At 38.7% G+C, this 14,145-nt stretch overlaps 1 protein-coding gene across 3 annotated transcripts in view; it reads right to left on the reverse strand.

Annotated features, from left to right (window-relative positions):
- The window catches only part of pde1cb (phosphodiesterase 1C, calmodulin-dependent b), a 108,998-nt gene that overhangs the window by 84,645 nt on the left and 10,208 nt on the right, over positions 1-14,145 (reverse strand). The window contains exon 1 of one of the 3 annotated variants that reach the window (XM_042428107.1): positions 7,692-7,917. The exons of the other annotated variants lie outside the window; for them this stretch is intronic. Coding sequence (XP_042284041.1) covers positions 7,692-7,773 — 82 coding nt within the window. The 5' untranslated portion in view covers positions 7,774-7,917. Of the gene's footprint in view, positions 1-7,691; positions 7,918-14,145 lie in introns of those variants that run through there. 3 annotated transcript variants of the gene reach the window in all.

Below are 14,145 nucleotides of genomic sequence, written 5' to 3' on the forward strand. Positions count from 1 at the left end.
GTGTGGCCTGATCACTAAAGCAGATCACATTGAACTCTTTTTTTTACAGCAGAAGACACGAGAGCCTGCCTAAGATCCCTGGTTAGCGAGGTACACACCGCTAAACAAGCAACAGGAGCCACAAAACTGAGTTAGCGCTAATCCTGCTGCTAACTCTGTAAGGAGAACAAAGCAGCCAGCACAACTGACCTCCTCAGCGACACAGAAGCCAGAAAGTCACCCAAGACTGCGCTTCAGCACCGGAAGCAACTCTTCCCAGCCTTGCTCACCCACAACCGAGGAAATCGCCAGCTCAACAAAGCAGCAAGCCAAAAACCCCTCTTCCTTCATGGGTTGGTAACATAACACAGCATAGCACAGCAACAGCACATGGCCAAGTACAAGACTTATTCAATTTTGTCAGTGTATGTATAATGACCTGGTTTAATGTTATTCACTGTTTTATTATTGCAATGTCTATTCATAGTCAGGTTATTAGATAGCCACACTGCTAAGCTAACCTAGCAAGCTACAGGGCCTTGCATGCAACTAACTAACCTCTTTAAATCTGTCACCTTTCCTTCAAAGTTTACACATTTACATACTCTTTTGTTCTGACCTAACGTGTTCATGCTCAAACACACGGAGGCAGAACAAAGAAATACACACTCTTGCTTCTTGTCCCCTCAGACACCATGTGGTCCCGGGGCCATCTTTGATTCCGCCATCTTTGTAGTTTTACATATTGTGTTTTTACTTTTGTTATTTTTAGGGACCAAGCCCAAAAGGCAGAGGAATACTGTAAAACAGTAGTCCTTGCCTAAGGGCGAGGACCCTATTGTTTTTCGTGTGTTTGTTTGTTTCTTTCTTTCTTTCTTTCTTTATTATTACGCCACTTAAACTCTAAATTTGACCCCCTAAACATGCCCAAACACTCACCAAATTTGGCATGCACATCAGGTCTGGTGAAATATTTGATAAAATGTAAAAATTAACCCCCAAAGTGCCAAAATGTGCTCTCTAGCGCCACCTATGTAACTAATATGGCCGCCACGGCCCGTAGGGGTAGTAGGGGTAGGGTCGTAGAGAGATCAAACCAAAACTCAATTATTCATCTCATCAAGACCTACAAATCATGTGCTGATACTCCTGACCTAAATCCAACAGGAAATCCACAATCAGCCTTTCAAAATAAGACTTTGCATCAATTTTGGCCTCCGAACAAACACCATCTCCTAATGGTTAATGGTATCGGGTTCAAACTTTAATAGGTGATTTATGACACTATGCTGAAAAAAAGTCGTTAAAAACTTTGTAATAACTCGAATGGTTTGGATTACCAACTTTTATGTAAACAGTGTCACGGCTCATGTCAATCAGATGTAATTGTCTTTTTAATATGGGCATGAACAATCTCTGGGCATGAACTTTGTGTCAAACAGAGGCTTCTGACATCTAAACTATAAGTCTGACCACTTTCAAATCTGTATCAATGGATTCGCCACAAAATTTCCTACTAAAAAATATGATTTTTAATGTAAGATTTGGCCAAAGTAATGGGATTTATGAGGAGATTTCACAAAAAGCGTACTCTAAAATCCTCCTCTCCAACTGCTCCTGGTGATGTCACTCCCTCAGTGCTGTGAAACATTCCGCAATATACACTCATTATAAAATCACAGGAAGAGCAAGAAAAGACTTAAAAACTCACACCATAATATCTCAAAAACAATAAAAGATAGAAAAAAGATGTAAATTCAAGATTTGTGGGTCAAAGTCTCATGACTCATTTAAAGTTCAAATGAAGTCTGTATCTAAAACTATGTGGAAGCAGTAAATGTTCAAAAAGGTGTGGGTTCGCTCACACTCTCACACTCTTCAAAATATATGAGTATTTTTCTGTGTCCAGCTGCAGTTACTTATTGTCTCTCCACACCTGACAGTACACATTTCAATCAAACTTTGACCAGGTCATGTGGGTTAAAAGTCTTTACTTTTCTAAAAAATAGACTTGATGAAAATTAGGAAATTAATTTGTTTTACACACAAACAAGAGTTTTCAATTTGCTAATTGAAATTCAAGTGAATGGGCCCAAAACTTGCATAATTTTGATGACACAGGTGTGAGCAAGACAGACATGTCTCACCCTGCAGAAAATCTCATCCTGTCAATCAAACTTTCAAAATAAAAGCACACCACACTTAAAAGAAATAGCCCTCATTTTTAAAAAGCACAATGATCTTATCCCGATGGGCCAGAGTGCGAGGTCCCGACCAACGCTCCTTGCAGCTTTAATTTGAAATAAATGCTTTTGAATGTATATGTTGTCTATTTAATGTTGTACAAAAATGAATATTGCCATCCTCTGCTCTGAAACAGTGAATTGGTTATCATGTCCCCGTCTTTCAGGGTGGTGCCTTGTGGGGGTAGGGGGTGGTGATTTAATGTAAATTAAATCCTATTATTTAATATAATAATTCATTATTTCTGATAATTACTAATTATTTCTGATAGCCAAATTTAATCTAAATGATCCCTACATAAAATGGCACAATGACTTACATGTGACGACAGGAGAGTAAGATGGTGTCCTAATTAATGACAGATGGTACCCCTGCCAGCCCTCGTTAGTGGACTCTGAACCTGATCCTGGCCCTCAACAATGTCATAACCTGGCCCACTGCAGGACTAAATCCAGGGTTGAGGTGACCATCTGCATGCTAAAAGAGCGTGACCACAATGAGAGGGGGGCAGCATCCCCTCATCAAGGATGAAAAACCACTTTATTGATGTCTGAGATGGAAGAGCTCAACCTCCCAAAACCATTTTCCTGAAAATACTATCACAAAATGCTTTAATATTCAATTTAAAACGGTTAAGTAACATCATGTACACCCAGCCACCTTAACTTATGTTCAAGTTATTGTATTTCAAGAGTTGTCTTTGTGATCTGGAGTCTGGTGTGGTCTGTTTGGAGGAGACTGCATTTTTCCATTTGCGCCCTTGAATGATCATTATACAGACAGTACAGGAGCAGCAGAAGTATGACCTTCAGTAAACCTTGAGGTAGCTCTACAGTCCAATACTTAATCATTTCAGTCTTGCAATGAACATCTTATTGTGCTAAATTGTATTGTGTAAGTGTGTGGGCCCTCCTCCTCGTAATAATGGCCAGTCATGCATTTTTAGCAGACAAAGGCAAGTTCAAATGTAGAATAAACCGAACCAAAACACTTCACAGAGATGTATAGTAGGCTCAGGATATAGCCTCTTTCATCTTCCTGTGATTAAGATAAGCAATAATGTTCAATTTAGCCTTATAACAATAATCACAATGTCAGATCTTGCGTGTAAATTACACCATCAGTCTCTGTTCAAAGATGAATGAGGTTAGATGCCAAAGTCATGTGTTCCAAGTTGTGTCAAAGGATCAGAGGGGGTCCAGAGACCAAGTACTTGCAGATTATTAATCATGAATGCAATAAATCTGTTCTTGATGTTGGCTCTGATGAGCTCAAAATAAAAAAATCAACCCCCACACACTGTCAGCACTGACAAATTTATTCAGAAGCTACATTTCAGTCAAGTGACCTTCATGAAGCAAATGACAATAAGCCTTCATACACAGTATATACACACAGAGTCGCTATCAGGGATGCCTTCTGCCCTCTGAACTGTTTGGACTAGAGCTGAGCTAATTAGCCAATTAATAAATTACATGATTGACAGAAGGTTAATCTGCACCTATTTTCATAAATGTTAAAGTCATTTATCAAGCAAAAAATCCAAACATTTGATGGCTCTACCTTCTCAAATTTGAGGATTTGCAGATTTCCTTTGTCATCATTTATCATATTTGGGTTTTGGGTTGTCGATTGGACAAAACAGGCACTGTGAATATGTCACTTTGGGTTCTGAGAAATTATTAAGTGTATTTTCTGATTATTTTCTGATTTTTCAATTGTTAGCAACAAAATCTGCAGATTAATTGATAATGAAAATAATCATTAGTTGCATCCCTAGTTTGTAATGAAGGTCAGATCTTCAGAGGTTCAGATCTTGAGCTACTATCACCTGTAAAAGGTGATGGTGGCTGTTTTTCAGGTATGAACCAAATATACCAAAGCATAACATCAGTGCCCCAATTTATCATCTGTTTTGGAAACCCAGAGTGAGTGTTGACAGAGTGGACAACACTTTATATAACTAGTGCTGTAAACTTCAATAGTGACACTGTTTTTCCATGCAAACTTCAAGCTCTTTCAATGCTGTTGACAGGCCACTATTTTTTTTCCAAAAGATGTCTGGATATGCACATAAACTATTTGTAACTCCACTAGAGTGAAATGGGAAGCTCTGTTCATTTTTTTTATGTGGCAAATTGTATTATGAGCACTCAACTGAAAATGGCTTTTTACGTTCATGGTGAATGAGCTTAAATCAGATTAAACCCATTTAGATTTGATTGAACAAATTCTTCTTCAGAAAGGAAATACTTGTCTTGGTTAATCAAATCAGAGTTTGGGATTAGGTTCATAGTTTGTTGCATCAACTTTCTGGAATATCTTGTTCACTGGTGTAGACAATACTCATGTAACCTGTATATTAAGGGGGCAAACCACCAATTTTACACAAAAAAGGGGATTTTCTAAAATCCCTAATATCTGAGATGTGATGCTTATGAGTAGACGTTAACACCTTGTCAACAACTTATGGTGAATTAATTCTTATTATACTTAATTCAAACATAAAATCCTAGTTTCACTTCAAATATCAAAAAACATTCTCATAACATACAGCATGTCTATTTTGTGTCTATTTTGTGAGAAGAAGGGCAGTGGGTCAGAGACTGTACTGCGATTGAGTTATAGTTTCTCACTAATTATGTGCTTGTTGTAGATGCACATTGGTGATATTAGTCTGCCAACTTCACTGTGTTATATGTTTAAAATAGCTTTTCATAGCATATGAAGAAGTATAGGATGGTGGAGAAAGTATACAAGAATTTATGTTTTTAAACTTATTTCAGAAATCTACAAAGGCTCTTTTGGACACTACTCAAAGTAGAGGATGAAAAACTTTTCTTCCCTAGAAAAGGCTGATATGCAAGTATGTGTATTGAATGTGAGAAATGTGAAGAAAGCACAAAAGTAAAAAAGCATTCATGTACACATTTAAAAAAAAAAAAAAAAAAAAGTGCCTGGTTGCTCCTTACCCCTAAAGATGAGCTGAAAAGTGTTTTCACCACATGAGCTGTATATCAACAAAAGCATAGCAGAGCTAACAAGCTTAACTCATGACAAAACACCTCAGCTCAGTGTTTAATAGAGGAGTGAACACAAGGTGTCCAGCCAGGCAATGAGGTGCAAGCGCTTAGGAGTCACGCTTCAGAGGAGGTGATTGGCAAAACGCTGTGCAGACTGAAACCTGGGCCCAGTGAGCAATTGATTGTGACACTTGTAGGTTACCATGACAACTACCATGCTTGTGGGTAGTATGGCTGTGATATAGGCCACATGTGATAGAGGCAGGTTTTTATAGGTAAAAGGATGTATCCAAGCGAGTGGAAAATCCAAAGTCTGTTTTCTGTAGGATCATAAAATCTTTCAGAGCTGCTTTTAATGCTTTTAAATAGATACCTGGAGAGTATTTGAGGGCACTCCTCCTCCTGTTTTTGTGCGTCATGCCCTAAACCATGAAACTTACTCCCATTTTATCAGTATGTTATTATCAGTCGGATAAGTTTTAGGTGCTTCCTGGTGTCGGTGTCTGCCCTGTCTGTGGTGTCTGCCCTGAACTGCAGTATTTCCTGTGTCTCATGTTATGCAATAACAGTACTGAGCTCAGAACCCTTGTGGCCCAAAGTTCACTCTAGTTCAAAGTTTTTACAATTCACTCAAACCTGAATCCATCCAATAATAAGAAGGCACTGACCAGAGCAAAAAGCTGATTTAGGCTGCCTCAGGTTTAAAATTGTACGGGGACACCTGGAAGAAAGTTCCTGACTTGATATAAATTTCAAGGATCAAAATATAAACACCTGTTGTGTACATTAGTTTACACATGTATCTTGCAAAGACAAGCTTTAAAACAAAACATTGACTTAAAACACTATAACTTCGTTATTATATGAACTTTTAACATCTAGTGTTTATATACAGTTTAAATGTTAATGTTATGTTGTTAAATCACAATCAAGTTCAGCTTTTTTTGGAGGGGGTCACTTGCGGGCAGCAGAACAAGCTGTTAACACAACACTGACATATGATCATCCTTATAAAGTTGTTGTGTTAGTTGAAAGACACAGATTTGGAGTCATGTTTCTGACCACTTGGCAAATGTAAATTCACTCTGCTTTTAGGTCTGTTTTGGTCTCCATCAACTCCTGAGGGAAATATCTGGCTCTTAAATGGCTAAAACTCTTGTTCAGGATTTCACCATTTCATGTTCCCTGCCGTTTGGTGCTAGGCAGGAAGTGTAAAGTTGGTTTATCAGCACTTGTTAGCCCCCTGCTGCTGCTGAAAACAAGGTTGAAGAGAATGGTGAGAATGAACCACAAAAGTAAACTTTCTGGCTTTAAAACCAAAACAATGAGCTGAAAAACACTAAAACCTTCCTAATTCTCTGCAGGTTTGTCTCTATGAGAAACACCTTTCACACTACCTGTAGTCATGTGACCTACTGTTAACACAAACATACTGATTAGTGCAGCTTTAAATTTCTGCAATGAGTAAGATAGAAGATGCATCCTAAATGAAAGCATCAGTGTAGTGATAGTCAACTTTGAAGCTTACAGGCAAAAATCTGCTGCTGCGCTTCTATCTGTGGGTTGAAAATCTGGCTTCGACCCAGTGATGTCGCAGTAGGTGTTTACTATTAGCTGTGCCAAAACCCCTACTGTGCCAACACTGACTGAGGTGTGGCCAGAAGTGCAGCTGCAATTTATTGACTTATGTCATATGTATAAATCTGTCAGTGGTTTCTAAATATGTTATGTTTTGTAAAAAAAAAAAAAAAAAAAGTGAGCACAATGATAAAAGTTTTAAGCAAACTTTCTGTTTTACAACTGTAAGATTATAAAACTGAACAACACTAATACAACATATATTGTTTATCATCATAAACAACAAACTGTATCCACAACAAAACTGTCAAGCAACTTCTCATGATCTACCACCAGATTTAAGGAAATAATTCCTCCACAGTCTCAAGCACAGAACATCTTCACATCACTCTATTTTCAACAGTTTCAACACTCACTTCTATGAGTTTTCACAAGCGCTGCAAAAAATTAAAAAAAACAAGAAAACAAACAAACAAACAAACAAACAAACAAGGCAAGTAGCACATAAGTTCATCAACACTCTGGTTGTCAAGACAATAGAATGAATTCCTTCCTGCTGACGTCAGCAGCACACAGCTTTAGTCTGAAGCCCTCTTGTTTCCATGGTGTAGTTGCATTACAGACGAAAGCATCAACTTCAGTAGAATGGACTAATGTGTCGACTTGTGCAGAGAGGCTGAAATGTGATGTGTTTAACGATGTTACTGTGTTGGTGCCAAACGCCTCATTATTCTGCCTCACACTCTCTCTCTCGCACACACACACACTCGCGCGTATTCTACTCCTGTCACAAACACTTTTGTGCATCTAGCTCCCATGCAAACACTTAACCTTTCTTCATGCTCTGTCTACCCATCAAATTCTTACCTATTGTGATGTTGAAGCCATCAATGCTGAAGGTGGCACTCCGACCCTTCCTAAAGCGATGCTTCTTAGAGTTAGCTTCCATTGCTTAGGCACCCTCCGGTCACCCTTGCGTCTTTTAATCTGCTTTTAACGCCTCCTGTCAGTTGCTGTGTCTTGTTTCAGTTTCGTTTGGGTAACTCTCCTCGTGGAGAGAAAAAAAAATGTAGTCCTCCGACTCCGGCTCCTCCGAGAACTGTCAAAGACTCACCACTTCTCGTTACAGACACAGAGCTGGAGAATTTCTCTCATGTCCTTCTCCACCCCCTTGTCTTTGTTGTACATATCTTTTCTCTCCCTCTCGCTTGTTTCTCACACCTCAACAAGCTCATTTCAAGGAGCTTATGGCTCTTGATTTGTTTTTCTTCTCTGGATCTCCCTCCACCCCTCCCTCCCCGCTTTCTCTCCTCGTCTCTCTCCCCAAGAGGTACAGTAGGTGTGTGTAGTGGGTGGCGGTGGCGGCGGTGGTGGTGGTGGTGGTTGGGAGGAGAGGACATCTCTAGAGGTCTTTAAATAAGCGTGACTCCTCCTACTGTCAAGAATTTATAGCAAAAGCATTGGAAGCTCAGAGTTGTTACGACACTGGCCTATTGTAGTCTATCTTAGTTTTGTTCACACACACTCAAACATACAAATGTGGGCTAAAATCATGTTGTATCAAACATGCACTGGTGCTTGAGCACTAAAAGAGAAAAAAGGTGGAAATAGCAAGAGAGTGATTATGTGTATTGAGCCAAAACTAGTCATTAAATCAATGTTACTGCTTCTCATTTTACAGGAGCTATTTACTCGAGTGCAGAAACACGAAGCCCATTAACAGCATACATACTGTTCATTTGAAAGGAAAAAAAAAATCAAGCTCTGATTTACCCAATCGAATGGTTACACATGTAGGAGAAAACAAACTGTTTAAAAATGATTTATTCTTATTTCTTTTAAATGGCCGTTAATGAATTCACACAGGAGCAAGGACACTGCTGTTTGAATATTATCCAGGAAAAATTCTCCCTATGTGCTTATTTAAACTATCTCTCCTTTAACCAATACACATCTCCTCACCTATGCACACATACACACACACACACACACACACACACACACACCTGCACACACCAGATCAACAAAGGATAAAAAGCTCCCCTTATTAGCACCATCTGACATTTAGCTATGGAATTTTCCCGTGTTTCATTTTCCCCACTGATTAGTGTCTGCCAGTGCTCTTTATGAAGGCTTTTGGCTTGTTCTCACATCTTCTCTCAAATTCAGTAGATATGCCTATAATAGGAAGGACACAGATCAGAAGACGTAATGTCTTTTTAATTGTCATCTCATACTTAATTTAGGTACAAATCACTAGTGCACTTCTGCTGTTTGGCTCTGTTCATATTGCTCACTCCTCTACAGTATCGTGGGGAAAGAAAACCAACCATCCTCTCTACGCTTTATTCAGAACTACTCATTGTTTAAGCCAATATTGAACTACATCTATTCTTTGTGTTTCTTCTAGTATTTCTTCTTTTCCCTCCCTCTTCTCTCCTAGAGCCCCTTTTCTAATAACAGCCACAATCAATTATGTAATTTACTTCATTGGCATGTACTAAGCAATGTGACAACAGGGCAGGGGATTTACGATACTTGGATACAAATCTCAGTGGTAACATCTACTTCAAAATCTGCACTGCAATCATACACTGATGACTAATCAAACATTGAAATGAGTGTGTAATCTCAAAGGGTAATTGATCACTAGTTATTAAATAATCCCTGATCTGTCAAACAAGGACACACAGAAATAACTGATGCATAACTTGTCAGCGATGCAGCAGTTAAGCTGCCAAAGGAAAAGGAAATCGATAATAGGGGATCTATCCAATTATAACGGAGCAAGTTTGAGTTACTCAGTACCTTTCCAGCGGACACATTATAGTCTACACTTGTTAGATAATTACACTCCATCTCATTTTGTTTGTGAGCTACAATAAGGGCTCTTCATGCTCTCCTTCTCCTGTCACTGCTCTCCCCAGCCAACTCATACTGTATGTAGCAATTTGTGAGGATCCTAATTTTGCAACACTCTCACTGCGCAACATCAAGTGCCCGCCTGTTCCAGGGTAGCTTTTATGATAATGAGGGCATGTGTGGGAATATTGCAACTTTTTTTTATTATTTCTTTTAGTCAGCACATTTATTTGAAAGGCACAAATTGGTTACAATGTGCTTTCAAACCCTTGTTTGATAAATTTAAATATGAATAGCCTGTTGAGGCCACAGTTGTGTCAATATGATTATTGACATTATCATATTACTATAGAGTCCTGTTATAAATATGAAATTCATCCTTATGTAAAGGATCTAAAAGATGTGTGTAATTATCTGGGACATTAATCAAAGAGGCAGAAAGGTGCTAGAGGGTAAGGTTGTCTTTGAGGTTGTATTTCATGAGACAGCGTGTCTATATCATGGTCAAAGTTTGCTGCGGCATGTTCAAAGCTTCCCATTAAATATATTTGGGGTTATAGAAGTTGGAGAGGAGATTACATAATACACTTAACTGAAGGAGTGTGCTTCGGCTTTTATTTTCATGATGCTTTAGAAGGCTACATGGTGTTCTACAACTTTATGACTTATCTGTAAACTGTGGCAGAACATTCTGTAAAAAGCCACAATAGGTGCTTCAAGGACGGCAAAAGCGTTCAGTGGTTGTCGGTCTGTGCTTTGATCAGCAGCAATCAGGACAACTACTGACCAGACTACCATTTGGTGTGGGTATTAATGGTTCCCCAATGATTCCTGGTAGATGACACCCAGACCTTTTGTCTAATACCTCCATCAGATTAAAGGTATCAGTATGCTTCAAATGAAATTAATCAAACAGCATCTGAAACCCCTTTCCACAAAAACCTTTCCAACGTTGGGATAAGTAGGGCAGCGTCAGACAATTTGACAATCCGATAAGCACTCCAACTTCTCTCTCAAATTATTTTTTCATTCTTCACACAACTACTGTTACTTTTTGTGTGATACATCACGAACGCCTTCAAAGAAAGATTGTCTGAAAGTGTGTGATTATCGCATTTTACCCCTCTATTACAGCAGGCTTTTCGCCCTGCCTTTAAGTGTGACCATTCAAAACAGCTATACACGCTTGCCTTAAGATGTGGTCGGACAACACACCTTACAAATTAGAAAGTTTCAAGCTTACTCCAGCCTTAGGATTTCATCTAAAGCAACACTGTGCTTCACGGCATCTCAAAAACAAATGGTCAGATTCTTCTGGAAGTTGCTGTAGACATTCATGAACCTCTGTGGATGAATCCTAATGTTTATAGTAACCCATAATATTTCCTGATGTTACACTTGGTTGTACACACACAACACCCTGCCTACCTTCTCATCTCCACAAACCTGAACAAAGTGGGCATTAAAATCAAATATTTGCTCAAAAAGTTATTTGTTTTAAGCGGGTCACTTACATTGGATGATCAGGAACTTTTACGACATGAACACATTCTGTAAATTCATGTCGTAGCCCCCAAACTAGCCCTAACCGTCATCATCATGCTACATATCTAAAAGACTTCTGACAGACTTTCTAATTTTATAATAATGTTTTTTAGTTAATTTTCTTTAACTGAAAGTATATATATATTATTCTTATTGGCATAGTAATTTCCAATAATCATTTTTTGTTTTTTATTTGATGACAAATTTTCACCAAATTTGCTCCCATCAGTCAAACTTTATCACAGGTAGTAGGTGGGGCCTAACACAAAACAGATCAAAGTGCCTGTAGAGGCCCTGCCAGGCCAACTAATGTGTGACGGTCAGCTCGTTAAACAACAATGTCTTGTATTTTATTTCTACACCCTTGTGGACATGGGCAGATGACGACATTTACATCATGTGGACAAGAGTCAGCCTCTGACGTTTTTACTGGAAGCAATTATGAAACTATGAAAACAGTATTGAGCAACAAATTCAATGATAGTGATTACAACTCATTTCGATCGCATTCTAAGCTGTACTGTATGTTTACCAGGGACCGCTAAAGACCGCCACCCATTATATATCTCATGAAACCTTGGTACTACGTTTCCTGGCAAAAATTCCACTTTTACAATATCATTTATTTCTGATTTTTCAAGGGTGCATTTCTTCAGATTATAATGCAGGAAATCATGCAGTTTGAGGATTTAAAGGATCTTGAATCTAAAGTTCTTTGAGACATTTACAATATAGTGCAAAGTCAAAAGGTTCTGCAAGTCCTGCATGTGCACTGGCCTTTGACTTACACAGAGCTACTCTCCGGAGAATGAAAACGTGATCACTCTTATTTGTCTTTGGAGCTGTTTCTAAAATAAGACCAAGCCCATACTCTTTGTGATGAGGTAAAATGTCACCCAGTGCAATGGAGTGGCTCATTGACATGTTTTTAATAGTTTTTGGACAACACTGGGGGTGTACTCCATTTGATTTGCAACTTTGGTGCTAACCTCCTAAAACAGCCTGCATGAGTCCCATGTTGTACCTGTAAGACTCAAAAAGTTTACAAACTTCTTAACTGATGCATCAACTGATGCATCAATGCAGCAATGTTTAGGGGGCAGAACTACACATCAACAATCATAAAGTAGCTATCATAAAAAGACCACCTATAGATGGTGCTCCAACATGAGTCTTTGAAGTGTAAACACGGTAAATATACTTGTTCATCATAGGTCTGACGAAAAGCTGGATGTAACAATGTCAGTTAAAGGAAAATTATGGTTCATTTCAACCTGATGTGACCATTGTGGCTCTATGTATCATGCTAATTTTGCTGTCTCCAGCTTCACTATAGTGACTGGGGGGGTTCAAAAAAATTTCATACACAATGACGAACATTGGGGCAAGCTGCTCAGACTCCTACATCTTTCCAAATAAACATGATTTTTACATGAATTGCTTTGTTTGTAGTGTTTGTTTCTGAGCCTGAACAAAAGTAAACACAGAAACTAGCCACCTGTAGCAGCCATTATGGCTAACTGTATAGAGATCTGTATCCAGGGCAGCTTGCCGGCTAACCAAACCACCCTGCATATTCATCCACACATGCTGATTTGTTTACATGTCTCATACGTGTACTGACTTTCACCATAGTTAGATTGTATGGAAATTTAAAAAATTAAGTGCAATAACAGATTATCCCGTGGACTATTATGAGGACGTTTGTGACTCATTTCACTTTGACTGGCCAGCCGTATTTATTTGAGGTAAGGGACACAGAAAGGAGATAAAACAAATGAAAGAGGAAAAGCGAAGCATGGAAGCAGAAAGACAACTGGACCATCAGAAAAGACAGCATACAGTTACGATTACCTCAGAGAAACTGCTGGTGCTCCTGCAGTCACTGCTCTCCTGACGAGGGAGGAGGGAAACTTTTGCTGTGTGCTACAAATGGATTTACAGCGTTTATCAACGTTGTCCTCCTGGAGACTGTTTCACCTCCACAAAACAAGCTGGATAAAAAGAGCAAGGCCGGCTAGACCAAACGCTCAGCTATACATGGTAAGAAAAATGTGATTACAACATGTAACTGCGTGAGGAAGTAAGGTATGTAGAGTCCATGAAAACCGCACAGTGTTTATCTTGCAAGTTACTTCTGTAACAGGAACTAATGCAGAGCTATCCACAACCTCACATGTAAACAAAGCGACGTGCGCAGATGAATAAGGGTGGCTTGGTTAGCCGGCAAACTGCCCCGGATACAGATCTCTATCCAGTTAGCCATGATGGCTGTTACAGGCAGCTAGTTTTTGTGTTTACTTTCATTCAGAGTCAGAAACAAACTTTTGAAGCGATTCATGTAAAAAATCATGTTTATTTGGAAAGAAGTAGGAGTTTCAGCAGCTTGTCCCGATGATTGTCATTGTTTGCGATAAACATCTTTTTGTGAATCACCTGAATCACTATAATGGAGCTGGAAAGAGCAAAATTAGCATGACACATAGAGCCACAATGGCCACATTTATGGGAAATATATCAGGTTGAAATAAACCGTAATTTTCCTTTAAACTGTCATGGAACTGCGCCTGCAGAGGTTTCTAATAGCAACCGGTCACACCAACTGAAACCGATTACTGCTGGCAGAATAATGACAGAGGAAGAGAAAAACAAAAATATACAAAGGACCCTAGTAGTATTAGTTTCATATAAGATTACTTTTATAGATGCTGTGTGCTTCTTATTTCAAATTAGATGTATTTGTTTTCCTTTCAGTAACATTCCTCAATGAAATTATATATGTTTAATTTGCTCATTATTTAAATTATGTTAATTTGATTTAACTGTGTGGTTTAATTGATGACTTATAGTTTTAAATAAACCTTTATAACACCACCCCTCATAACTCTACTGTGCTTATGCGATAAAGATGTAC

Source organism: Thunnus maccoyii, chromosome 12, assembly GCF_910596095.1.
Source record: "Thunnus maccoyii chromosome 12, fThuMac1.1, whole genome shotgun sequence".
Taxonomy (NCBI): domain Eukaryota; kingdom Metazoa; phylum Chordata; class Actinopteri; order Scombriformes; family Scombridae; genus Thunnus; species Thunnus maccoyii.